The sequence below is a fragment of the Polypterus senegalus genome, chromosome 3 (genome assembly GCF_016835505.1).
Source record: "Polypterus senegalus isolate Bchr_013 chromosome 3, ASM1683550v1, whole genome shotgun sequence".
NCBI classification, from domain to species: Eukaryota; Metazoa; Chordata; class Cladistia; order Polypteriformes; family Polypteridae; genus Polypterus; species Polypterus senegalus.
The window spans coordinates 165,765,665-165,792,884 of record NC_053156.1 but is presented as its reverse complement, the minus strand read 5'-3'; the positions used below and the strand labels follow the sequence as shown (position 1 = coordinate 165,792,884).

Below are 27,220 nucleotides of genomic sequence, written 5' to 3'. Positions count from 1 at the left end.
CTTCGGATGATGTTATGCACAGTTGATGATAATAGAAGCAAAGTCTTTGCAATTTTTCGCTGGTTAACACCTTTCTGATATTGCTCCACTATCTTTCTGCGCAACATTGTGGGAATTGGTGATCCTTTACCCATCTTGGCTTCTGAGAGACACTGCCACTCTGAGAAGCTCTTTTTATACCCAATCATGTTGCCAATTGACCTAATTAGTGTTTATTTGTCTTCCAGCTCTTCGTTATGCTCAAATTTACTTTTTCCAGCCTCTTATTGCTACTTGTCCCAACTTTTTTGGGATTTGTTGACACCGTGAAATTTTGAATCAAAATATTTTTCCTTTAAAATGATACATTTACTCGGATTAAACGTTTGATCTGTCATCTACGTTCTATTACAAATTAAATATTGACATTTGCCATCTCCACATCATTGCATTCAGTTTTTATTCACAATTTGTTTAGTGTCCCAACTTTTTTGGAATCCGTTTTGTATTTTTGGATGGCAGGAGACGCCACTTTTTGCAGACTCGTTCACGTGATCAAAAGTCTCTGCGCTTTTTGGAGGTCTTGCTTGTTCTCTGCGTACTGCGTTCACATTCAGTTCACGTGAGCCGCTCAGAGTACATGCATCAAAAGTTCTCAGCTGTGCTTGTGCTATCTCGTGCTATCTTGCGATGTTCATGGCTTTATTTAATGTTAGCTAAGACTCGACACTTAAACATTTCTCTCGCACTTTCGCTGAGTTTGTGCCAAACACTAGTCTATCCCTGACCATCTCATCTTCGTTTGCATAAGCACAGCCTTTCACCCGAGAATATTTTGCGGCAGCATGTCTATTGGATTGCTGCTGACTGATGGCCTTATATGGGCAGGCACTCAATTACGTGGGAGGCGTGACGATGAGGGATACAACTCCTCCTAACACTGCGACCGAGCTGTAGGCTATTGCCGTATATATGTACATAAGTAGGTTCCAGTTATTTTTGTATGTAAGATGTATGGAATGAGCCTGCCAAATTTCAGCCTTCTACCTACAAGGGAAGTTGGAGAATTAGTGAGTGAGTGACTGAGGGCTTTGCCTTTTATTAGAGTATATATATATATATATACACACACAGTAATCCCTCCTCGATCGCGGTTGGTTGCGTTCCAGACCCCCCCCGCGATAGGTGAAAATCCGCGAAGTAGAAGCCATATGTTTGTATGGTTATTTTTATATATTTTAAGCCCTTATAAACTCTCCCACACTATTTATAAATATTCCCTGCATAGTTATACAGCATAATCCCTTTGTATTCTCTTAGATAATAGGTAAGATTAATTGAAATTATGTATGTAAACACACTGTTTATATACAGTAAAACCTAAATATTATTTTAAAGATATCGAGTGTCTCCGATATCACATATCTTACAGCCATTTCGATAGACAGGCCACCAGCAATATATATGTACAATGCAAGAAAAATTGTATACAGTAAATGTGTGTACAGTGACACTAAACGTACGTACATGTACTAAGTACTGTAAGTAGAAAATAAATTATGGTTACTCACCAACAATGACACGATGACTTGTTCGATAACGATGAGTTTAATTTTACTGCACAACAAAGGAGAACGTTACAGCCCTTCTAAAGGAGCCACTTTAGGCAACTGTGTAGCTCCACCGTTATTCTTCTTCAATCCAAATCCCTAAAGCAGATTCCATCCAGAATCCTGCCTTATTACATCCACTTACAACTCGTTTTGCACCCTGGTTAAAAGGACACTGCGGCCGTAGATCTTATATCCCTTTTCTTCTTTTTAAATAAAAAGAATCGTACCTTTATTGATGCTGTAATGGTGTCCTACAGCGGTGTAGCTTTTCCCTTCCTTCAACAGATCCAAAACGTTTACCTTTTCGGCAATCGTTAACATCTTCCGTTGGCGCTTGGGCACAGACCCAGTAGCAGGACAAGATCGTTTTGGAACCTTAATGAAAGGCTTGCATATGCACAAAGATAAACACAAAAGAGCACAAAAGTTAACTCTTTACACAGCGAAACACGTTGATGCTGAATGAGCAAGACGAGACTTCCTGGTTAAAACCGCATTCAGCACACAGGAACTTAACTGTGTGCTCTGATTGGTTAGCTTCTCAGCCATCCGCCAATAGTGTCCCTTGTGTGAAATCAACTGGGCAAACCAACTGAGGAAGCATGTACAGGAAGTGAAAAGACCCATTGTCCGCAGAAGCAGCGAAAAATCCGCGTTTATATATTTAGTTATGCTTACATATAAATTCCGCAATAGAGTGAAGCCGCGAACGTCGAAGCGTGATATAGCGAGGGATTACTGTATGTATATGTATGTGTGTGTGTGTGTGTGTGTGTATATATATATATATATATATATATATATATAATAATAAAAGGCAAAAGCCCTCACTCACTCATCACTAATTCTCCAACTTCCGTGTAGGTAGAAGGCTGAAATTTGGCAGGCTCATTCCTTACAGCTTACTTACAAAAGTTGGGCAGGTTTCATTTCAAATTCTACGCCTAATGGTCATAACTGGAAGGTATTTTTCTCCATTAACTGTAATAGAGTTTAGCTGGAAAGACGGGGCGGAGTTTCGTGTGACATCATCACGCCTCCCACGTAATCACGTGAACTGACTGTCAACGCAGTGCGTAGAAAATCAGGAAGACCTCCAAAAAGCGCTTAAGAAAACTTGCATTATATAATTGAGAAGGCAGCGAAAAACAATAAGAAGCGAAGCGAGTGACATATACTACCATATTCATGAGTCCTGCTACCTCGGAAAGAAAGCAAGGTGCAAACCTAAACTTTAAATTAAGTTCATAGACAGGCTACGCTGGCGTTTCACATGCCCACGGAATGCGGGATACAAGTTTAATGAGAGGACGAGGATATAAATGAGAGTTTTGATCACTTTGTAACTAAGTTAAAATTGTAGGTGAAGGGTGTGCTTATGCAAATTCCGAGACTGTGTTTGTGGGGATTGACAGTTAAGGCGGGTGGGGAGTCACGCCATCACCCTCCCATTCATCTCATTTCGTTCTTAGCACAAGCACAGCTGAGAAGCTTGATGCATGTGCTCCATAACGCTAAAAATAATGCATTTAATCACACTTTGCATTACAAGCAAAGGGGAGCTTTGTCAATGCATGATTTCCTGGTACACCGATTACATTGATCAGCGATCCCGATTCATTTTACCCTCGCACCACCTTAGTTTGAGAAGAAGTATGAAAAATATGAGGTTAACACAGAAAACAGATCACCAATTCAAGCTTTATGAATAATCGATTCGCCATCAATATTTGTTTTGGTAAAGCCATCCTCCTTCCATTTTATAAGTTTTCCGCCACTAGCCATGATTAAATGAACGGTAAAAAAGTAAGAGCGAAGCGAGGGTGACTTATTTAGGCAGGAATATATATGACAGCAACACTCATGACAATGTCAATCATGTTACGTTATTATTAAAAGGTTTCCTTTTCTTTTTCATTACTTTAACACACTACTTCTCCGCTGCAGGCGCTGGTATTTTGCTATATATATAATATATGAATTACCTCCAAAGAACGCTGAGACTTTTGATATCATGAACGTGTGTACAAAAGGGGTCTCCTGCCCAGCAAAAGTCGAGCAGCCAGCGCCGTGCATAGCTGTGCCGGCCTTTGAGACGCTGACTGCGCTTCTGCCTTAAGTCAAAGTGAGCACTTTTAAGTTTTTTCTTCCTCCCCTGCGCTATAGCCCAGACAAGTGCAAACACGGGACCCCTTTTCTACACCACGGCAAAATAATATTAAGGCGATTCACACTTTCTTTTGCACGTGATACGATTATGAGGTCCTCAGCTCGGATTATGAAGATACGCACAGGAGTGGAAGACTGACAGTGCCATCACAGCCGATTAATGGCGGGACGCCTCACCAGTCTACACAAGACCCACCGCGACTGTCCCCAGAAGATGCTCATATCGTCAGCGAGCACATCTCTCTATACTATATCTTTACACCTTTTTTCCTTTTATCCCAAACCAAAGCCTTTCTCTCTTAACATTGCAAAGGACACAAAAATAATTTTCTTTAATTGCCGGTAAGGCACATTACCAGAGGCACAAATTTGAAAGTTCACATAGAAAATGTAATTTCTATACCACAGCCGTCGTGTAGCGCCTTTCAAAAGGGATCTACTACCGAGAGATGATCCATATACATTTTAGCTGCTGTTAGTTACTTACCTGTTGTGTTACACAGTCTTTAAAATGTAGTTTACCCATAACCACTCCAGTAGTGCTCAATGTACCTGTACTTCTTAAAACGTTAATGTTTTACTGTTTAATAACTTATAGACTACATTTTATTATTTTTCCCTTGCAATCAGTGACCAAAGCTATACACACACATATAGACACATACAAACATACACAGAAGTATATATATGTGTATATATATTTATGTATGTGTATATATATATATATATATATATATATATATATATATATATATATATATACACACATACATACACACATATATATAATTTGTGTGTGTGTATGTATGCATGTGTGTGTGTATATATATATATATATGTGTGTGTGTGTGTGTGTGTGTGTATGTATGTGTATATGTGTGTATATATATATATATATATATATATATATATATATATTTATATATATATATATATATATATATATATATATATGACAGCAACAATCCAAGCTGTGATAAAACAGTAAAAGGAGGTATGTCAGGCGTCGTGGTACATTTTCTGATGCAGCTAGATCTAAAATAACTTTGTGACGCTGCCACCAAATACACAAAACAATTACATTGACAATCATGTTACGTTATTTTCAAAATGTTTCCTTTTCTTTCTCTTTCCTTCTTTAACACACTACTTCTCACTGAAGCTGGTATTCTGCTAGTATATATATATATATATATATATATATATATATACACATACACAGAGTGTCCATAAAAATACAGTCCTTTCTTCTGTATTTCAAAAAATGTACAGAATTAGGCAAGTGCTAATCAACTGCCATCACCAATGAGGTTTGATTATTACTACCCACACTTTATTGGAAAATGATTCAACAAAAGAAAAATAAATAATAAACTTCAGCCTCTTACAGTCTTTGTACTGTCGGTATTAACTTTCTTAGGAAGTGTGATGAGAAGTCAAGTAAAATGAGACCTTTGTATATGATGTAATCATAGAATTACAACTTGCCTGATTATTTGAGTTTTGTGAGATTTCCTGCTGGAGTTAGCAATCAGAAGATGGCTACACTACAGTCATAAAGAGATAGATGTGGTTATCAACAATACTCAGGTAGACTGTGGCATTTAAGCTATGCTTAGATGTTACTAAGTTGAACTAAAGTGTACCAAGAAAATACTCCCCTCACCATTACAACACCGCCACCAGCCCAAATTTACCAAGAAGTGTATGTGTTTTTGCCTGTGATTTTTACATATATGTTTGAAATATATAAAATTATATATATATATATTTATTTAGTGCTTATGCAAATACTGCCATAATAATAATAATACATTTTATTTATATTGTACCTTTCTCATGCTCAGTATAAATACAATATCTGGGTATATGTATTTTACATAAAATATTCCATTTTTGTGCTTTGCAGCTTTTGCCAACAAAAAAGTTCTGGGAAACAGATGACTCTACTAAAGATGGGCAGAAAGGGATATTCTTAGCAGATGGATGGCGAGACCATGCATGGGGAACATCACGTAAGAATTTAATTCTATTTAGATGACACTGGCATTTTAGGTGCTGTTGGAGATCACAAAATTATGTTTTAGGTCTAGTTAAACATTTTTTTCTGATGTTTAGCTGTTAAGTAACATGTTTTTTTTTTTTTTTGTTATGGATTATCGTTTAAATCCCTGTTTTAATTGTATTATTTAGTAGAACTTTTAACAGTTTTTTAACTATTGCATTATTTTCCATTTAAGTTATTGCAAATTAAGCTCTTTCTATTACCTGAATGTATACCTTAATGTATTTTGGTTTTCTGGATGGGAGGAACACAACTGAAAAATAATGCTTTGTGCTCAGCTCTCTACATGTAGATGTTAGACTTCTTTAGTTGTCTCTAGTAAGAATGTTTAGATTTTTTATTTTTTATTTACAAAAAAATTAAAAATCAGCTTTTCCCCATATGTGTCTTTCTGCTTATATTTTGCAAGGCACAGAAATTCTTTTTTCCTTTTTTTTCCTAGATCACACAGTATCCCAGCCCATTATGGTTCAACGACGGCCTGGACAGAGTTTCCATGCTAATGCCGATGTTCACTCTGTTCTGTCTCCACGGTCTGAAAGTGGAGGTTTGGGAGTCAGCATGGTGGAGTATGTTCTCAGCTCTTCCCCAGGTGACAAGTTGGAAAGTCGCTACAGGAAGGGAGTTTTTGTAAGTCATCGGAGAGCAATTTAAGATGCTACCTATGTTGAGTGTAGCCCTGAAGAATTTACTAGGCTTATTGGGTAACAAATTGTTCAGCTTATCTGTGATATGTTTTAAGGGGGTTCACATTAAATAAGGTATAAAGAGCATTTGGCCAATGTACATAATTTTAAATCATGTTCTAATAGCGTATGTACAGTGCATCCAGAAAGTATTCACAGCGCATTACTTTTTCCACAGTTTTTTATGTTACAGCCTTATTCCAAAATGGATTAAAGTAATTTTTTTCCTCAGAATTCTACACACAACACCCCATAATGACAATGTGAAAAAAGTTTACTTGAGATTTTTGCAAATTTATTAAAAATTAAAAATTTGAGAAAGCCCATGTACTTAAGTATTCACAGCCTTTGCCATGAAGCTCAAAATTGAGCTCAGGTGCATCCTATTTCCCCTGGTCATCCTTGAGATATTTCTTCAGCTTAATTGGAATCTACCTGTGGTAAATTCAGTTGATTGGACATGATTTGGAAAGGCACACACCTGTCTATATAAGGTCCCACAGTTGACAGTTCATGTCAGAGCACAAACCAAGCATGGAGTTAAATGAATTGTCTGTAGACCTCCGAGACAGGATTGTCTCAAAGCACAAATCTGGGGAAGGTTACAGAAAAATTTCTGCTGCTTTGAAGGTCCCAGTGAGCACAGTGGCCTCCATCATCCGTACATGGAAGAAGTTCAAAACCACCAGGACTCTTCCTAGAGCTGGCCAGCCATCTAAACTGAGCGATCGGGGGAGAAGGGCCTTAGTCAGGGAAGTGACCAAGAACCTGATGGTCACTCTGTCAGAGCTCCAGAAGTCCTCTGTGGAGAGAGGAGAACCTTCCAGAAGAACAACCATCTCTGCAGCAATCCACCAATCAGGCCTGTATGGTAGAGTGGCCAGACGGAAGCCACTCCTTAGTAAAAGGCACATGGAAGCCCGCCTGGAGTTTGCCAAAAGGCACCTAAACGACTCTCAGACCATGAGAAACAAACTTCTCTGGTCTGAAGAGACAAAGATTGAACTCTTTGGTCTGAATGCCAGGTGTCATGTTTGGAGGAAACCAGGCACCGCTCATCCCCAGGCGAATACCATCCCTAAAGTGAAGCACGGTGGTAGCAGCATCATGCTGTGGGGATGTTTTTCAGCAGCAGGAACTGGGAGACTAGTCAGGATAAAGGGAAAGATGACTGCAGCAATGTACAGAGACATCCTGGATGAAAACCTGCTCCAGAGCGCTCTTGACCTCAGACTGGGGTGACAGTTCATCTTTCAGCAGGACAACGACCCTAAGCACACAGCCAAGATATGAAAGAAGTGGCTTCAGGACAACTCTGTGAATGTCCTTGAGTGGCCCAGCCAGAGCCCAGACTTTAATCTGATTGAACATCTCTGGTGACATCTTAAAATAGCTGTGCACTGTGCATCGACGCTTCCCATCCAACCTGATGGAGCTTGAGAGGTGCTGCAAAGAGGAATGGACGAAACTAGCCAAGTATAGGTGTGCCAAGCTTGTGGCGTCATATTCAAAAAGACTTGAGGCTGTAATTGCTGCCAAAGGTGCATCGACAAAGTATTGAGCAAAGCTGTGAATACAGTAATCCCTCGCTATATCGTGCTTCGACTTTCGCGGCTTCACTCTATCGCGGATTTTATATGTAAGCATAACTAAATATATAACGCAGATTTTTCACTGCTTCGTGGGTTCTGCGGACAATGGGTCTTTTTACTTCCTGTACATGCTTCCTCAGTTGGTTTGCCCAGTTGATTTCATACAAGGGACGCTATTGGCGGATGGCTGAGAAGCTAACCAATCAGAGCACGCAGTTAAGTTCCTGTGTGCTGAATGCGGTGTTAACCAGGAAGTCTCGTCTTGCTCATTCAACATCAACGTGTTTCGCTGTGTAAAGAGTTAACTTTTGTGCTCTTTTGTGTTTATCTTTGTGCATAGTCAAGCCCTTCTTAAAGGCTCCAAAACGATCTGCTACTGCTTCAGGGTCTGTGCCCAAGCGCCAACGGAAGATGTTAACGATTGCTGAAAAGGTAAACGTTTTGGATTTGTTGAAGGAAGGGAAAAGCTACACCGCTGTAGGACGCCATTACAGCATCAATGAGGGTACGATTCTTTTTATTTAAAAAGCAGGAAAGGAATATAAGATCTACGGTCGCAGTGTCCTTTTAACCAGGGTGCAAAACGAGTTGTAAGTGGATGTAATAAGGCAGTTGGCTGGATGGAATCTGCTTTAGGGATTTGGATTGAAGAAGAATAACGGCTGGTGCTACACAGTTGCCTGAAGTGGCTCCTTTAGAAGGGCTGTAGCGTTCTCCTTTGTTGTGCAGTAAAATTAAACTCCTCGTTATCGAACAAGTCATCGTGTCATTGTTGGTGAGTAACCATAATTCATTTTCTACTTACAGTACTTAGTACATGTACATACGTTTAGTATCACTGTACACACATTTACTGTATACAATTTTTCTTGCATTGTACATATTTATTGCTGGTGGCCTGTCTATCGTAATGGCTGTAAGGTATGTGATATCGGAGACACTCGATATCTTTAACATAATGTTTAGGTTTTACTGTATATAAACAACGTGTTTACATACATAATTTCAATTAATCTTACCTAATATCTAAGAGAATACAAAGGGATTATGCTGTATAACTGTGCAGGAAATATTTATAAACGGTGTGGGAGAGTTTATAAGGGCTTAAAATATATAAAAATAACCATACAAACATGGTTTCTACTTCGCAGATTTTCACCTATCGTGGGGGGGGTCTGGAACACAACCCCGCGATAGAGGAGGGATTACTGTACTTATGTATATTTGATTTCTCAATTTTTTTTTATTTTTTTTTTTTATATATATTTGCAAAAACCTAAAGTAAACTTTTTTTCACGTTGTCATTATGGGGTGTTGTGTGTAGAATTCTGAGGAATAAAATGAATTTAATCCATTTTGGAATAAGGCTGTGACATAACAAAATGTGGAAAAAGTGATGCGCTGTGAATACTTTCTGGATGCACTGTATTTACTGTTTATTAAGACAGATCAAAATTAACCTTTTCCTTCTGTTCCAATTTTTGCTTTTAAGATATCTGTTGGCAAATTGTTTTGTTTTTAAATTATTTTTTCTATGAGGATGTGTTTGGTTCTGCAACATTTAAAAAGTTGTAACTTTACCAAAATTAGTTGTTTATTCATAATATCAGTAAATGTACTGCAAAACTGTGCTCTATGGTTGACTGTATCCCGTTACAGTGAACAAATAAGACTGTGGTGGATCATTTAGAGGATGATTTGCTCTTTTAGTTAGATATCGTATGATATCCTATAGAATGAAAAAAATTAAAAATCAGACACGTTTTCTTTTGCATAATTTTGATTATGTCTTTGGTAAAAAAGAGGAAAAAACTACAAAGGAGATTATTGATTACTAAAATATAATATTACTAGCTTGCCCTGTCCGTGACAAATCCTTGAGTTTTGGTCTACTGCTTAAATCTAAGTACGAGTATCATCTAATTGAAACATATTCAGGAAAGTGTAACTATAGTGCACAATATCTACACCATCACAACACAGGTTGTTCTCAACAAGTCTTTTCTAAATCATTTGTTAATCATACTAATAAATTTGTTGCAGTTTTCATTCCAAAAGATGGTGTATACAACCAACACTATAATGTAATGAAGGAAATTTTAAACAGAGAAAATTATACTAAGGAAAAAAATCTGATAGAGGAACTACTGATTATATTGGCCCATTGACTTGTCACACAGAAGGACGTTATAGCTATTAATATAATTTTATATATTTACGCTGTTTACCCATGCCTTTATTTTGCTACAGTAATGTTGACAAATCGTGAGAATATTTAATGAACTTAAGGGAGAGTAGTACTCCTTTTTTCTGTACTTTTTCTGTTTTAAATGTTCCTAATGTCAGTTTGTCTGTAGCCTCACTTATAGCATTTGCTATAGGATTCTCAATGGCATTACTAAGATTTATGAAGTGACCGCTTTTGAAATGGCAAAAATGCAATGCAATATATAACTATACATTACAAAGTACATTCCAGTAGATGGCACATCACAAATGTTGATGCTGAATATGCCCCAACAGAGTGTCACTTGCTTCTGGTTAGAGAAAGGCTTATGCTGTTAATATGGATTCACAGGTTTGACACTTTAATATAAGTTTTTCAGCGTTCTACCAGCAGATGTGTCCTTCCAGATATACAAGGTCAGGTAATATCTGTTAAATTGAATTTTTAAGTGAATGAATCACAAATTAAAATCAAATATGATATCTCACACCCATCTATGTAAAGGTAGAAAATTGTTTTTCTGCAGAAAACGCATTTAAGTATTAAAGGCTGGGCAAGGGTTAGTGCAGCAAATTTGTTATCCTTGTTTTTGTAATTTAAAAATAAGTCGGATAACCTGAATCTTAATTCATGAAGCTTGAATCCACTACTTTTCTGGTAATAACTTTGTTTTTAATTTTGTCTTTTAAATTGTGTTGTCACAGCAGCATCTAATCGCACTTCCCTTATCAATGAGCTCATATTATTCCCACTTATGTGTCTTCTCAAAACAGTTTCTTTACAGAAACCAGTTCTGCTCCAGAAATGTCTTTAGTAACTGTAGGATTCACTGGGAGCATAGTTGGAAGATAAATTGTGAAGTTATCATCTCACAGTTGTAGTTTGGCAGAAGAAAATGTTTTTGGAGCTATACATGTTTTATGGTAACTTTTTTAATTGAATTTATTAAAAACGTATAACATTCCATACAATCAAATCAAAAGTTAACAGAACTAAATTCAAACCAACTCCCACCCATGAGAAAGAGAGGAAGGCGAACAGCCAGAGTAAAACAACTAAAAGTAGTAAAGAGAGAAAGGAGTCTTTTCCCCCCCAATATAAATGCTTATTCTAAAATATTTTCGATTTAGGGCCTACCAGGCTTTAACAGTAAAATTACCAGAGCCTACGAAAAAACTTGTAGATCCAGCCCACCTTAAATCCCATCTCACCTCTCCGTCAGCGTCTTTTGTCCTGAAAATGTCCCGATACAGACAAGCAGCCTGCTATTCCATCCCCCCACCGCCGCTCATGCCTTGATTATCTGGGAGTGAAGTGCTGGAGGTTTAGAGTGGAAATAATACATTGTTATTTGGAAAACATGCATTTCATGTGTGTTCCGTTTCTACAATAATCTGTATAAACACATTGTTAACACAGAAACGTTTTTCATATTTTAGTAGTAAATGACAAAATGTTGGCATAAACCAGGGGTCTTCAACTAAAATCTATCGAGGTCCAGTCAGAGAAAATTTCTTGAAGCAAAGGTCCGGTCCGTCTGAAGATCATGTTGTCTAACTATTTAGTATCATGTCTATTTAAGTAGCCTAGTAGTTGTATCAACATCTGCATGTAATTAATACTAGACTTTCAAATCAAATTAGTTTAGTACAATTCATAATCCTTTTGACAATATTTATTTTCAAACACAGAACTGAACATTTATGTATGACTGCAAATATGTACTTTTTTGTTCTGTCAGTGTATAATTTCTTCTTTAATTTAATAAGCAAAAGTAGGGCTGCACTTCAAAATAAGACAAAAATAAATTATTAAAACTGTGCATGCTTAAATAAAGTGCTAAACTTCAGAAGAATACAAAAGGAATGGAGAAAAAGCTTAACATTTCCCCTTTTCTGTTTCACATTTTGACTCAAGTCTCAACCAATTTCACAGATAACAAATCTCAACACATCTTAACAATGTAACAGGTTTAAATGCCCATTTTCTTCCCCTCTTATATTCATTGCCACACTGGTCATATTGGCCTCTGAGACTAATGATTTTTTGTGATCTCACTTCAGATTTGAGTGGGTATGTTCGTTCAAAATCTTTATGCTTCGTCTCATAATGTCGTTTCACATTGGCACTTTTTACAAGTGCCACGGTTTCTGAACATATGAGACACACAGGTTTAGTGTTTCCAGTGGGAAGTATGAACAGAAATGAGTTTGTCCATTCTGGATTAAATACCCTATTTTCACTGTCCACTTTCCTTCTTTTAGAGAGCCATTTGTCTGATATTTCTGTCCCTTTCGCCGTGTCACTCGTCTCTTCTTTATCCAGCACAGTCTCACAGTATCTCTCAGTAGTCTTTATTTTTATCGCTACATTTCTTTCGAACGTTTCGGTTCCTGACCTTGCCTCTAACACACGTTTCACTATCTTTCTTCTTTTCGACCGTATCTCTGAAAAATCCCTCCTCTGTTTGCGTACATGGATTCGTAAAACAACGTTCACCGACTAGAATCCGCAGACTTGATTGGATGAGAGGTATCACGTGAAATGGCTTAGCGCGTATACTTTGTATTTCCTCACCATTACCGTAAAGATTACAAAAGCTGCGCCGGGTAAAAATAGAAGTGCCCCATCATGTTTAAATGATAACCTTTTGTTTTGGCTGTAAGTTAAGGTCCGTATGAGACAGCTTTGCGGTCCGGATGCGGACCGAGGTCCGCCTGTTAGTGACCTCTGGCATAAACTATATAATGTGTGAAGCCTGAAGTCCAAAGATCAAATAAACACTTTCACAAAAGGTTCAAAGATAAGACAACAGCTTCTGCGGGGTAGCAATAAGATTTTTGCTGACTTGTAATCAAGAGTCCCCAGTTCAATCCCAACTGCCCCCTATATCTGCCGTTTTCAGCAGTGAGCTGCTATTACTGTTAATGTTATACAGTACACACATACACTTGGTTTGTGTCTGTAACAGACAGTGTACATTTACTAGGGATCTGACGCTGTTAGTTTTTATTTAAAACTTGGAATAACTGTAGATGTGAGTGGTGTTTTGAGGCAATGGAACTGGACATTCTCTGATCTGGAGGGATAAAAGCTGACACCCAAACGCTGGTGAATCTGCCATCTTCATACCTCACCAACACTTGATTTTTTTTTTTGAGTGTTCCTGCTAACGCTGAATTAGTATGCACCTTATGGTCCATTATGTCAAAGCCACACTGAATTGATGAATATAATCATTTAACATCCTTTTCAGAGATATTGTGGCAAGGTTTCTTCGAAATTTGATGGATGTTTTGGGCATACACGTCACATCGTGTGAATTATAAACCTGGCTTTAGGCACTTTACTTTTCAGCTGGCAATCTTGACTAGGGCCTATTTTTTTAACCTATTAGTTTTCCAAGCAGTAAAGACTGTGTTAGTTCGAGATGGTGGAAAAAGGTGGTTATCATGTAGAGGTGCCACAGATACAGTATTCTGTAGCTTAATGTCCTTCCTATATTGGTACCCTCTTCTGAGTGAATGAAGGACAATTGGGTTAGTATATTAATGATATTTTGTATTTACTGGTATTCAAAGCAAGGAATATAAAGAAGTACTGCAGAATTTCATTTCTATTACAGACCAAGCTAGTGTGTTTTCATCTATTTGTGTCAATGTCAAGTCAAAGTTTTTATAGCTTGTATGTTTACCACCCAGTAATAAAACTGAAAATTAAGTAGAGCCTTGCCGCCATCTGATTTAGGTAATTGTAGTATCGCCTTTTGAATGCATGGGTTTTTCGAATTCCAAACAAATTAGGTTATAATTGAATCTAATTTCTTAAAAAAAATATTTGTTAGTGTATATGGGGATGTTTTGAGGATAGGAAATAGGAACAGAAGTTTGACAATGTTAAGTCTCCCTGCTTAAGTAAGATGAAGGGTAGACCATTTAGGCACGTCTTGTTTAACTTTGTCCATGCAAACAGCAAACTTTTGTTGAAAAAGAGCTTTATATTTACTTGTGATGTTGACCCCTGGGTATTTAAACTGATCTGCAGTGATAAAAGAGAAGTTGTCCAATCTAGTGTTTGCTATAGAATTCACTGGAAAAAGCACACCCTTGTTCAAATTAATTTTGAGTCCAGATATCTTTTGAAATTCTGCTGGTACATTTAGGGCTGTAGGCACATAATTTTGTGGGTCTGATATATACAGTACTATATCATTTGCATATAATGATATTTTCTGTTCAAGTCCTTCTCTGAAAATCCCTTTTATCTCTGATGCATTTTGAAAGTGAACAGCCAACTTGAACCTTCTGGACGGTATACAGTAGTTTGATCTATGCACATTTGTTCTGGCCAAACCCAAATTTATGCAAAGTGGTGAACCGGTAATTCCATTCAAGCATATCAAATGCTTTTTCTGCATCCAAAGATATGATCTCCGGAGTGGTAGACTTTATTGGTGAATATATTACACTAAATCGGCATCGGAAACTTGGAAGCCAAATGTCTACCTTTAATAAATTTGGTTTGGTCTGGTAATATTACTGAAGGGAGCACTTTCTCAGTCCTTCTAGCTAGGACTTTAGAGATTATCTTAACATCCTTATTCAGAAGTGAAATTGGTCCATATGATGCATATTATAATACGTCCTTATTTTTCTTAGGACAATTGGTAATTAATGCTGGTCAAAGTTTGAGGTAGAATTTTTTTTTTGTCTCTGGCTTCAATAAATGTTTCTAATAAGAGGGGAGCTAACTTAACTGAATTTTATTTTTATAAAATTCAGCTGGGTAGCGATCAGGACCTGGTGCTTTCCACTCTGAAGTGGGTTTATAGCATCTAGTAATTCTGATAGTGTCAGAGGTTTATCCATTTCCTTTGCACTGAGAGTATCTAGCTGTGATATCCATAATGTATTAAAAACGCATTAGATTGTGTCTTGTATTCTTTAAACTGAGTAGAATATAAGGACTAGTAGTCTCTAAATGTGTGCATTATATTTTCATGGCCAATGATTCTATCTCCGTCTATGTTGGTGATTACTGATATTGCATTGCAAACTTTATGCTTATGGATTTGTTGCTGTAAGATCTTGTTAGCCTTCTCTCTGTATTCATACTAATGATTTCATGATTTTAAAATTATTTGTTCTGTTTCTTTTGTTGCCAAGAGGTTGAGTTCTGATTGCAAAGCCTGTCTTTTTCTAATAAGTGCCTCATTTGGAGACCTGGCGTGTTTTTGATCCATTTCGGTAATTTCACTGATTAACTCTGAGGCCTTCTTGGTTTGCAAATTATTTTTGTGGGAAAGATATGAGATAATTTGTCCAATTATAAATGCCTTCAGAGTTGCCCAGAGTATTCCTGCAGAAACATCAAAGGATGCATTTGTCTCCTTTTAAAAAAACAAAAAAAAAAAAACAATTTGCTTGGAATTAAATTCTGTACAGTTCTCGTCAGCTAATGACATGGGGTTAAGACGCCAGCTGCGAGATGAGTCCTGTATGTGGGGCATAGTGATGTGAGTTCCATGATCAGAGGGGCATGGTCGAAGATAACTTTCCTCTGCTATGCTCCCATATTCCAAGCCCTTAAGGACCTCAAGCAGTGCACAAAGTAGATGTTGGAGGATTGTTTCAAGCCAGTGCATCCTTCATGATCTCAAATGCCATCTTCTAGCCATGAAGGACAGTGTGTTGAAGGTGATGTCTCATAGTCTTCTGATAGTAGCAACTAAAGTTTTTTTCTTTATTCAGATATTAGCTTTAAAGGTCACCAAATTCTAGGAAGCAAGAAGAAATGTTTTTCATGTTGCCAGTTTTATTTTGTGGATTATTTATTGTTAACTGTGTTATGAAAAGAAATTTGCTATAAAGAATTCTATACAGAAAAGTGGATTTTGAGCAATCTCTAGTAAAAAATTACAGTTTTTGTATAGTGTATTCAGTTTCAGGCAGAAATACAGATTTTTGCTTTTTACTTCAGCTTAAATGGAGTTTTTTGCTTATTTTTTTTTTATCCACCCCGGCAGTCTGACTTTATCATTGGACTGTCATTTAGAAACTTCAAAAGAATTTATTCTGTTTTTAAGGAATGTGTTTCTCTTAAATACTGCATGTTTACATAAAGATATAATTATCTTTTGTATATGTTTTATTCATCATTATCTAAATTGAATTTAGTTTTCTTTGCGTGTAACCAGCTAATTGACATGTTGTAAAGCACTTTGAGCAACATCCTTTATATAAAAATGTGCTATGGAAATAAATGTTATTGTAATTCTGTCAATGCATCTTCCAACTTTTGATTTTCTTGGTCACAACATGACATTCAGCAGTTGCAACTGAGAAAAGTGCCTGTTTCATAAAACTCTATTTCTCATAGATTTGATGTATTAATATGCATGCCTTTGACATTCGTGTCATTATTTAGCAACATTGTCCCAGTGAAAGTTGAGGATTGACTTTGAAAGGGAAGAGAGAGAATGGGATGTCACCTCCAGTTATGAGTAAATACTGCTGGTGTGATCAGTCCAGCTCTGTAGTTAATCCTGGATTATTACACAGGCTAACCAGTCACTCTTACTTGGCATCACTTTGAAAACAACATAATAATGACTGTTTTACAGAAATGCGGAAATAGCTGATTAAGCTTTGAAATCTTTAACATTTGAAAATTTTGTTAATGTGACAAGTGTATTAAATATTACCCATTTGGAAGTGTTATTATCTACCTGATATTCCCTCCATATAGTGTGATGCAAGCAAAAATCTGACAAAAGTGAAGCTACACTTATTTTTTTTGTCATCAGAAGCATAGTTCTTCCGTATTTGTCTATGCATCATCCAGCTTTGGATATTGTTGGCCACAACATGACATACAGTAGCTTTGGCTGACAAAAGTGCCTGTTTTACAGATTAAATAAGACTATAACTTAAAAGCTTTAATAGAATGCTTCTGTTAATTCCTCTGCCTCAGGGAAAGCTCTGTTGTGATTATCCAGTCTCAGTTTAGCTTGGAGGGAAACACTTGTCGTTTTGTTCTTGTTGAGTTAATGAACAAATGTGTATTTTCATGCTGTGATTTGTAGCATGCTTTTCATTTTCTTATGTCGAGCCTCAATATAGTCGATAAGATTCATTGAAAGTGCGGTGCTTCCAAAGATAGTGCAGCCTTGCATTATATATGTATAACATAATATGATTTTTTTTATATATATAATGGAACCGACTTTCAGATCAGAGCAGTGCAGATCAGAGAGGTTAGCTGAGTATGTTTGAATGATGGCTTTTTAAAGACATTTTGGTAGTGTCATTATTGTTCGGTAGTTCATTTTGATAGCTAGCTTTCAATGTAAAGTTTTGAATGTTACAACTTTTACTAATTAGTAAGTATGGTTGTTATAACTGCTGTGGAATTTCAAGGAAAAAAATAAAGTGATTGTACATACTCATTTAGAATGATAACGCTTCAGTAAATTCATGAAACATGCTTGAGGATTACTTATCCTAAGAAAGATATATTTAGTGGGTCTGAACTGAATTGGAGTGGAGTGTAAGATGTGAATCAGTGTATAATTGGATGAGATTGTCTAGGTGTGTGTCTGTTCAAGTGTATGAAGGGAGTTTGGGGGTGTGTGTGTAGATGTCTGGCCCAAATTGTATTTGTTTTATAAGAAATTTTCCATGGGTAAAATCTCTTTAATTCTTTATCTATAGGCAACACCGAATTGTTATAATTAGTATTTTAAAAAGTTGCCCTATTGTAAATTTCTCAAGCCATTTACAGTCATGCACTGATTTAAAGCTGATCAAGTTGAGACAATTTGCATTTACTCTTACATATTCAGCCTGCACCGTCTTCCTTACTCAAGTGTTTCTCAACCTTTATGGTCCTGCGACACAGTTTTGCCTTTTTAAAATTCGTTGACTGCCCAAATGCAACTATTTGAAACTGCCCTCATGGTGAAATGAGTGCAATTGGGGTTCCCCTTATGTGAAACAAGCTCACTCAGCAATTGGGAAGCTTATCGTGCAGCTGATTGCTGATCACTTAGGCAACCCACCCGCAAACCAACAATGACAACCTACTGGCAGCAACCCAGGTCATGACCCAGTGGTTGAAAAACTCTGGCTTAGGCGACTTGTCACGACCCTGTGCTTGTGAAGTCCTGCCTAACATGGATCCTGCATGTGGACACAGAGACTTTAAGATTGGCTTGTGCTACTCAATACCAGCAGTTATAGTATTGGTGACCCACACAAAACCCAGAGAGCCTTAGTTGCACTAAACTTTACACTTTGTAACCTACATATGACCAAATGGCTGGTCTAAAATTAAGCCATAAGTTAGCAATTGTATGTACTCTTTGTTATCAACATCAGATCTTAACTGTCTTGCAAAATAACACAAGCTCTTGAAAATACTTCCGCTGTTGCATCTCGACTAAGAGTCTGTTGCTGTACTTTTTTGTATGCTCTGTGATTTTTTTGAAGTGGCAGATTTTTTTTTCTTTTCACATTGCTGAAATAGTACTTGTTTCAAGTTGAATTTAATAAGGATTTGAGAATGCCTTGTTTCTTCATTTTGCTTTGGTTCAGGGTGCTGCAGTATCTGAAGCGGAAGGAGTTGAGAAAAATGAACAGAAAGGGAAGGTATCTCCATTTGAAGAGGATAAAAGCAGAGAATCAAAACCAAGTGAAAATGATGACCTGACAAAAACAAATGGAATGGTGCTCCCAAATGGACTAGATGCAGACTGCAAAGATTTTAAGTAAGTGTGTCATAATTATTACCACTATTTTGATTTTTTTTTTTTTGATTTGATATTTAGTAAAGAACCATGTAGTGGTACACTTTATGATAGTGTTTCTAGAAATGTGTTATTTCACAGCTTTTATTATTTCATGCTTTTTATTGGCAAAATTTAAAAAGTGGATAATGTTTAGGTTTTTTTTTGTGAATTCCTCTTTTGAATATTAGAAACTAAACAGTTTCCTGGAACTTAGAAAACATGACCACTTTTACACCCAGAATTTTATGCAGTATTACAAATATAGTGATAGTACAAATTAAATACAACAGAGGCACAAAAAACAATCTTTGCACATTGTGCGCTTACAAATACAGTATATGTACACATACCTCATCTAAATGCATGAATTCGTAATGTGAGGGTTGGGCATGTTTTGTATATATGGGCACTGTACAATGCACCATAGTAACAAGTACTTGCCAGCATTCTACAGAGATCTTGCAGTACATCCGCTTCAGGGTCCTATTTTAGTATCAGAAGGTGTAACTTCTCAAATTAGCAGTAAAACCATGTTCAAACAGAGAACACAAATGGAGAAAGTGAATGCAAAAGCATTAATAATGCCCAGTCACAATTATTGAAACCAGTATAAACAGTCTCAACATCTGCTCTGACAGGAGGGTATTACAGTAGTTAGATTTCAGACTTGATATAAAAGCTGAAGTGGAAGAGGCTCATTCCAGAATTTGGGTACCTTATGGCTTAAACCTATAAATCCTATTTTGTCTATACTATCATTCATGAATCTCCATGTATACTTTCAATCCCTCCCCTTACCCAATGTTACCTGGGCTTCAAGTGCGGCTCACTCCTCACACTTTATGTTGTCAAGAGGGAAGTGGTGTGTGGTTAGGCGCGATGGCACAGTGCACCAGGGAAGCTGGATTAAGATGGGGAGGAGGGTGGTGGAATTTGGAGTTATCTGTTTTTTGCTTCAAAACTGTTTTGGTACCAGTATGGAGGTCTGAAAGCTGCTACCAAAGTTAAAGTCTTAGTGTTGCATTCATCCCCCACCCAAAAAGAAAAAGGGGTGCAATTTGAGAGCCCTGTCTGAAATAATAAGTTTTATTATACTACTTTATTGCTCCACTTGCTGTTTTATCATACAGTATATAATGTTAAACACATACCCAGCATGCTTATTTTAGAAGATATTAACAAGTTATTGCTACATTTAGAAAAGTTATTAAACAGATGTTCTTAAAAAGATTTTGATTTTTTTTTCAGTTTGAGATAATATAATACATTGGTTTTGCAAGATTTATGGTTTAAGTTGAAGCGCAATTACCCCAGAGGAGCAAATTCATTATCAAGAGAGACAGATCTCTAAATGTTGCAATACAAATAATTTTCCAGGGATTGTACTACTTAGATTAGAGAAGGATGAAAAAGGTTGATCTGATACATGAGGACAAATGATAACAGGTTCATTGACTCCTTATCTTTAAACTGGTATACAGTGATTTTGGTGCCAGCGATGTCCAAATGGTTTTATATTAAGTTTATGGTGCTAATTAAGAATATGACTTCGGTTTTGCCAGATTGGCCCAAGTTTCTGAGATATTTAATAGTTAATTAATTAATGCAACACGTTTGAAATGCATTCAGAATTGCAAGAATATTTTTATTTTAGTTACAACTAGTAAGTAAACAGCCTAACATCATACAAAAAAGAAATCAAAAATATCTAACGGAGACAGGAATAAAGTTATGTATTATTTGATTAATTAATACAACATTAATTAGTTATTAATTGTTATTAATTGTTAATTGTTTTACTAACCCCGAAAGTTTCTCCAACTACTCTATTCTCGGCGCAGGTTGCCAGCTTGTAAAGGGCGATGGCAATCCACTTTTGGGTTGGAACCGGTGGTCGGTGGCAACCTGTGATGGCCGCAACATTAGGACCGATGAATCCACACAACATCTCAAACGTTGGCCGTGTCATTCTAAAATGTTGCAGCCAGAGATTTTCTGTAAAGTGTCTCTCCACCACCTCCTCCCAGAAGGTCTTATTCCGTCGTCTCTCCCTACCCGTGGGTTTCGTCGCTCTGGGGTACTTTCTTCGAGCTCTAGGGCTATCAAGACAAGCAACTGCTTCATTCTGCTGTCGTCTTCGGATATTATGTACAATTCCAATTATTTGTGAAACTGAAATAACAGTAAGCTGGCAAATTTCAAAAAACTGAATAATCTCTCCATTTCTTTGTTTAGTGGAGGGGGTGTAACGTGGAAAACAAAAGGTAGATAATTTGCGACATACACAAAATTATGTATGGAAACAGCTCAAGGGCAGATTTTTTTTCGCGATACAATAAAACTTATGCAACAGTTCATTTTTATGGTGAGTGACGTCATCACGCACACCATTTTATCGATAAAAAACCAGTTGGATGGAAACAGGCTGGAGACAGCAAATTTCGCACATTTTTTTACGTATATTCTGTTTGTTGATAACAAAATGTCGCAAAAAACTGGATGGAAACTTGACTATAGATGACATTCTTCTTTGAATTCCCACTAGTTGAAGTGTCAAGTCTTGACTTTGGGATTCATTTCTTTAAACCTTTTACAGCTTCCTCTGGAACGGTATAATTATAGAAGTGATCATCAGCCTTATCTTTTGAGTCTAGCTGGGAACAAAAGGCTGTATCTGATATCTGCTTTGCATCAGTGCTGTATGATAGAGGTCTGTCTGTCTATCTAATGTAGGTCTATTCATCCATCAAAGACTTTTTTTCTTAGCAAACAGTAAATTTTAAACTCTTCTGTTTTGAAGTCCTCTCCCATAACTTCAGAGAGAATTTCTTCTACAATATTCCCTGGATTAGGACTTTTGTAGAGTTTCGGGGTGTCTCACATTTGGGATGTTTTTCCATCTACATCTGCCTTCAGATTCAATGAATTTATTGCAGTGTATTGTAGTGTATTGTATTTGGTTTCTAAAGCAGTTATTCTTTATTGGCAGCTATCTCGTTTTATTCCACTTTTTGAATATTGGTTGTAAGCATGCTTTAACTTCTCCAGGTGAACTCCCAAATACAGTATGTTCATTTTCGCAGCGGTGAAGTACTGCCTTAAAAGTTTTATTAATAAGAAAATTAAACCTTTTTAAACTGAGGGAAAATATACCAATAATTATTTGTTAAGGATCTCTTTGTATACCACATTGTGAGTTCGGCCCTCCGGTTGTAATATGACCAAGCTGTACGCTGAGCTTACTCTTGAGCATGCAACGTACAGTTGGCCATGTGAACAATAATCTTGTGTCAAATCTCACAGCTTGGATTGCTGCTGTCATAATCGGTTTGAGTTTCATGGTTTGTTTCAATTACGACAGTATTTGCAGGACTTGTGTTGAAGTGACATCCGGCATCTGTCAAGCGTTGTAAGCATACAACCGGTTTCATCGATAACTTCACAACTCTTTTGAGAGTTTAAACATTCATAAACATCAAAGTGTCCACTACTGAAATCGTCACCTGTGAATCTAAGATGTTTAAGAGGCACTGGTGGTTGTCGAAAGGTGTAAAATATTTGCCCATTTCGGTACACTTGAAAGCGACAACCGAACAGTTCAGCGGCAGCCATCAACTTACATGCAGAACCATAGGTGAAGGGCTTAAGCATTTCATTCTTATAGTGCTCTTGTGTAATATAATTATCTCCTGTACCATCGTCAGTCCACACCTTGAACCTGCCCCAGTCATTCAATACATAAGACACAATGTTCCTCCGGATATCAAGAGTGAGCCTGATATGGCCGTGCAATATGCAACAAAGAGAATGGAAAAGGTAAGTGCTATCTCTGGGCATGGAAACCACTCGGTAAGTGACAGTTCTTTGATTGATGGTGATCACCTCGATAGACATGTTAATGGGGGTACGGTTGGAATGATAAAGGAAACGGGTACCTGAACAATGTAAAGTAAGTGTAAAATACCTACACAATAACTATAATCGTAATAAACAAACAATAAAACAGTAGAGAAGCCGTGGATTAAATAAAAAAGCTGTAGTTATCAGCAGGGGGATGTGAATCCCGTGGCAAAGCAAGGAAGGGACTGTAAAGACCGGAGTGACGGACGGCCTTATATAGGCAGGCAGCCAACAACGTGGGAGGCGTTGGGATGGGGACCAACGCCGCCTCACATGGTGACCGAGCTGCAGGCTATGGACGTATATATGTACGTAAGTAGGATTCAGTTAGCGTTGGGAACCCGTGTACCAAATTTCTTGAAGATGGACCCATATGTAACAAAGACCATTGAAAAGTTCAATATGGCGGCCGACAGTGGCATCATACCCCTGAAATAAGTACGTACATCAGTTTTGGTTAGCGCAGGGAAGCCATCTACCAAATTTCAAGAAGATGAGGCCATAAATAAGAAAGTTCAACATGGCGGACGTTGTTGACCGTTATACGTAGAATTTCGAAATGAAACCTGCTTAACTTTTGTAAGTAAGCTGTAAGGAATGAAACTGAAAAATTTCAGCCTTCTACCTACACGGGAAGTTGGAGAATTAGTGATGTTGGAAAGTTCAATATGGTGGTTGAAAGTGGCATCTTACCACCGAAATAAGTATGTACATTGGTTTCGGTTAGCGCAGGGAAGCCGCCTACCAAATTTCATGAAGATGGGGCCATAAATAAGAAAGTTCAACATGGCGGACGTTGTTGACCGTTATGCGTAGAATTTCGAAATGAAACCTGCTTAACTTTTGTAAGTAAGCAGGAATGAGCCTGAAAAATTTCAGCCTTCTACCTACATGGGAAGTTGGAGAATTAGTGACGTTGGAAAGTTCAATATGGCGGCCGACAGTGGCGTCATACCACCGAAAATGGTACGTACATCGGTTTTGGTTAGCGCAGGGAAGCCGCCTACCAAATTTTGTGAAGATGGGGCCATAAATAAGGAATTCAACATGGCGGACGTTGTCGACAGTTATTGACCGTTACGTGTAGAATTTCAAAATGAAATCTGCTTAACTTTTGTAAGTAAGCTGAACAGAATAAGCCTGCCAAATTTCAGCCTTCTACCTACACGGGAAGTTGGCGAATTAGTGAGTGAGTGAGTGAGTGAGTCAGTCAGTCAGTCAGTCAGTGAGTGAGGGCTTTGCCTTTTATTGGTATAGATATGTTTTTTTTTTTTTTTTTCTTCAAATTTCCAATTTTTTTGTCTCTCTACTGTTGTCCATTTTTCCTAAATTTAATGTTGAGATTCACATTGAATTTATTAATTAATATGTCTCCTGATCTTTCATATCCTGGCTCAGTTATTTTACCGTTTATTTTGTTTATATCTATCCAGCTTTTTTTTAATCAGTATCTTCAACTTGGAAACCTCATCCATGCCATCTTCCATGATGTCCTCTGGTAGCTTTGATGGCATTCCTTGTCATTGTTAAGCACTGGAATGGCACATGGTGTTGATGGAAATGACAATGGACCCTCTTGGTTTACATTGGCAGTTATTTGTGAGGAGCTTTCACCTCCCACTTTCACTTGCATATTTACTTAGGGCTGGGTTATGTGCTCCATCAAGCAATCTCAACTGGTCATGCCCTGCGTCCGTCTTTTTGTTGTCAAGCTGTGACAGGCCATACCACAACATTGACGTTAATCTATACATCAGCAACTCTTTCAGGGTCTTTTCTCTTTCTTTAAGGTCTTTCTCTCCCCTTTGTTCTCTTAACATAGCTCTTTATACTTTTTGCAGTTACATCCAGATAAATTAAGATACAGGATATGTTTCGGGCATTCTTCCCCTCACTTTTACGAATGTTAAGTTGAATTTTGTAATGCTCTGAAGAAAGTTCTATATGTTAGCATCAGGAAACTAAAAAATATTAATGGGCTCAGGGCCCTGCAATCCAGAGTTGGATTAACTGTGCTTGGTAATGGGTTGGCAGAAGTGTGTATGTAAACAGTAAATGCTCAGTGACTCTAAGTCTTGTAAAAATGTACAAAAGATGTTGCTAGAGCTACCAGAGCCAATTTAAAAATGCGCTTTTTTTCTCCAGTCTTCATTGGGTATATTGGGATTTTTTAAGGCAGAATTTATTCTTTTTTTTTCTCTCTCCAGCAGGTTACCTGGAAGTCGACAGGGTTCTCCAACAGAAGGAACAGAATGCTTGGGTCCGGGTCAGATACATTCTGACATAATGACTTCACATACAAATTCTTCTGGCAACAAGCAAAGTGCTGATGAGTTTCAGAACACCGAAGCACAAAATGTGGACACCATTGAACAAGCTGGCATTGAGTCTTTACAGTTTGATTATCCAGGAAACCAAATGCAAATGGATTCATCAGGGGCAGCCATGGGACTCTTCGACTACAACTCCCAGCAACAGGTTTGTGGTCTCTGCTAGTGTTGTAGAACTCAGTGAACAAACTCCAAAAAAAGGTACCTTCTTATCGGTCATTTTAGCTAAGGGATTTTTCCTTTGGCTGAACTGGCCAACTGAACTCTCTGCATGGCTTTCATCAGTGCTTGTCAAGTTCAGTCCTAGGCTCTCCTTGTGACTGCAGGTTATTGTTCCAATCAGTTTCACAATCAGTTGGTCATTGTCTTATTCTGCCTCATATTATACCTCTTTTTTCTTCCTCTTCTCCTATTTTACTTTCAGAAAATTGCATTGATGACAGAATTGCTTTGTATTTTTATCATCCCTTTAATACTATTGTTATTCCCTTTTTGTTGTAGATTTTGTTCATTTAATTGTATCCTAATATAATGTCAGTTAACAGGGGGTGAAGTAGAAACAGGCAAGCAATACTCAATGCTGAAAAATTGCAGATGTCAGATCCACTAACAAGGTCATTAATTTTAATAACCTACATAACCGTAACACCAGAAATGAAATCATAATGATGGAAAACTTAAAATCCAAGATAAAAATGCTAAATTATCCAATTTCACATATATTCTTGCTTGCTAAATACTAATTAAAATTTAGCACACAAAGTTTTACAATTTTTGGTTCAACACTAAAACATAAAAATTGGGAAGTAACAGCTTGCTTCCTTATGTAAAGGCAGAATTGTTTGGAATAGAAACTTGCAGCCAGAATTGGCCTCCAGGACTGAACTTGAAAATCAGCTGGTGTACAAGGCTCAGGTAATAAATATTGAGTGGTAGAACACTCGGATTAGGCACAACACTCATGCAGCTGGAAACTAGGTACACTGCTATTTCATGTGATAATTTTAGTCAGTTTGAGCTAAAAGAGAATGCAATAATCTCAACTGACTGGGTGCACAAGCCCTTTTAATTAAGGGTAATTCAGTGTGTGAAAATAAATTGTCTAGAATTTTTATGCTTTTTCAATTCTGAATATTTAGTTGGTTTAAATGGTGATCATTTCAGTTTTTCTGTATCTTTCTAAAAGTATTGTCATGAATACTTGTGTAGTAATTCCTTGAAATCATCCATATTGTAATTAATTTACAAATCATTTTCTCATTAACGTTTAAAGATAACTTTGAAATCTCATAGCTGCTATAATAAAAATGTCTAAGTATATTACACGTAATAACAAAAACTCTAGACATAATTATGCGCAAATCTTTTTTAATATATTGTCAAAATAGATTTGAATGAATTCAGCTGCCTCGATAGTATGACTGGGAGTAAATACGTGGTAGTATACATACTGCATTTTTCCATGATCTAAATTTAGCTGTGGGTGAGTCCTTATGAGATAAGCCATTATGTTTAGTGTAAGGTTATCAACCATATTCCAAGATTAGACTCTGCCATATTTAAGATTTTTTTTTTTCTGATGAAAATGCTTGTTTAAAATTCTTGGGATTGTATGCATGAATACTGTTCACTTCTCAACTACTAATAAATGTTCCGTGTTAATTAGATTCTTATGGTGGGGGAGACAGCACCTTCTGATTCTTAAAATACCCTGAATTTAAAAAAAAGGATATTAGCTTCCTTTTCTTTTGCTTGCTGAGTTTCATTGCAGTTCATCCCAAAATATGTTTTGGCCAATCAGAAACAAAGTAAACAAAATTTTCTCAGGGCCTTGTACAGTAAACAATGCAGCCCAATAAATCATGTGTTTT

At 37.1% G+C, this 27,220-nt stretch overlaps 1 protein-coding gene across 11 annotated transcripts in view; it reads left to right on the top strand.

The window, feature by feature from the left end:
• Positions 1-27,220, top strand: part of LOC120525680 (pumilio homolog 2-like) — a 255,653-nt gene that overhangs the window by 63,138 nt on the left and 165,295 nt on the right. For 10 of the 11 annotated variants that reach the window (XM_039748192.1, XM_039748189.1, XM_039748185.1 and 7 more), the window contains 4 exons: positions 5,671-5,776; positions 6,269-6,456; positions 18,926-19,098; positions 25,227-25,497. In XM_039748192.1, the coding sequence (XP_039604126.1) occupies positions 5,671-5,776; positions 6,269-6,456; positions 18,926-19,098; positions 25,227-25,497 (738 nt within the window). The remainder of the gene's footprint in view (positions 1-5,670; positions 5,777-6,268; positions 6,457-18,925; positions 19,099-25,226; positions 25,498-27,220) is intronic. The other variant, XM_039748184.1, reaches the window with a different exon arrangement.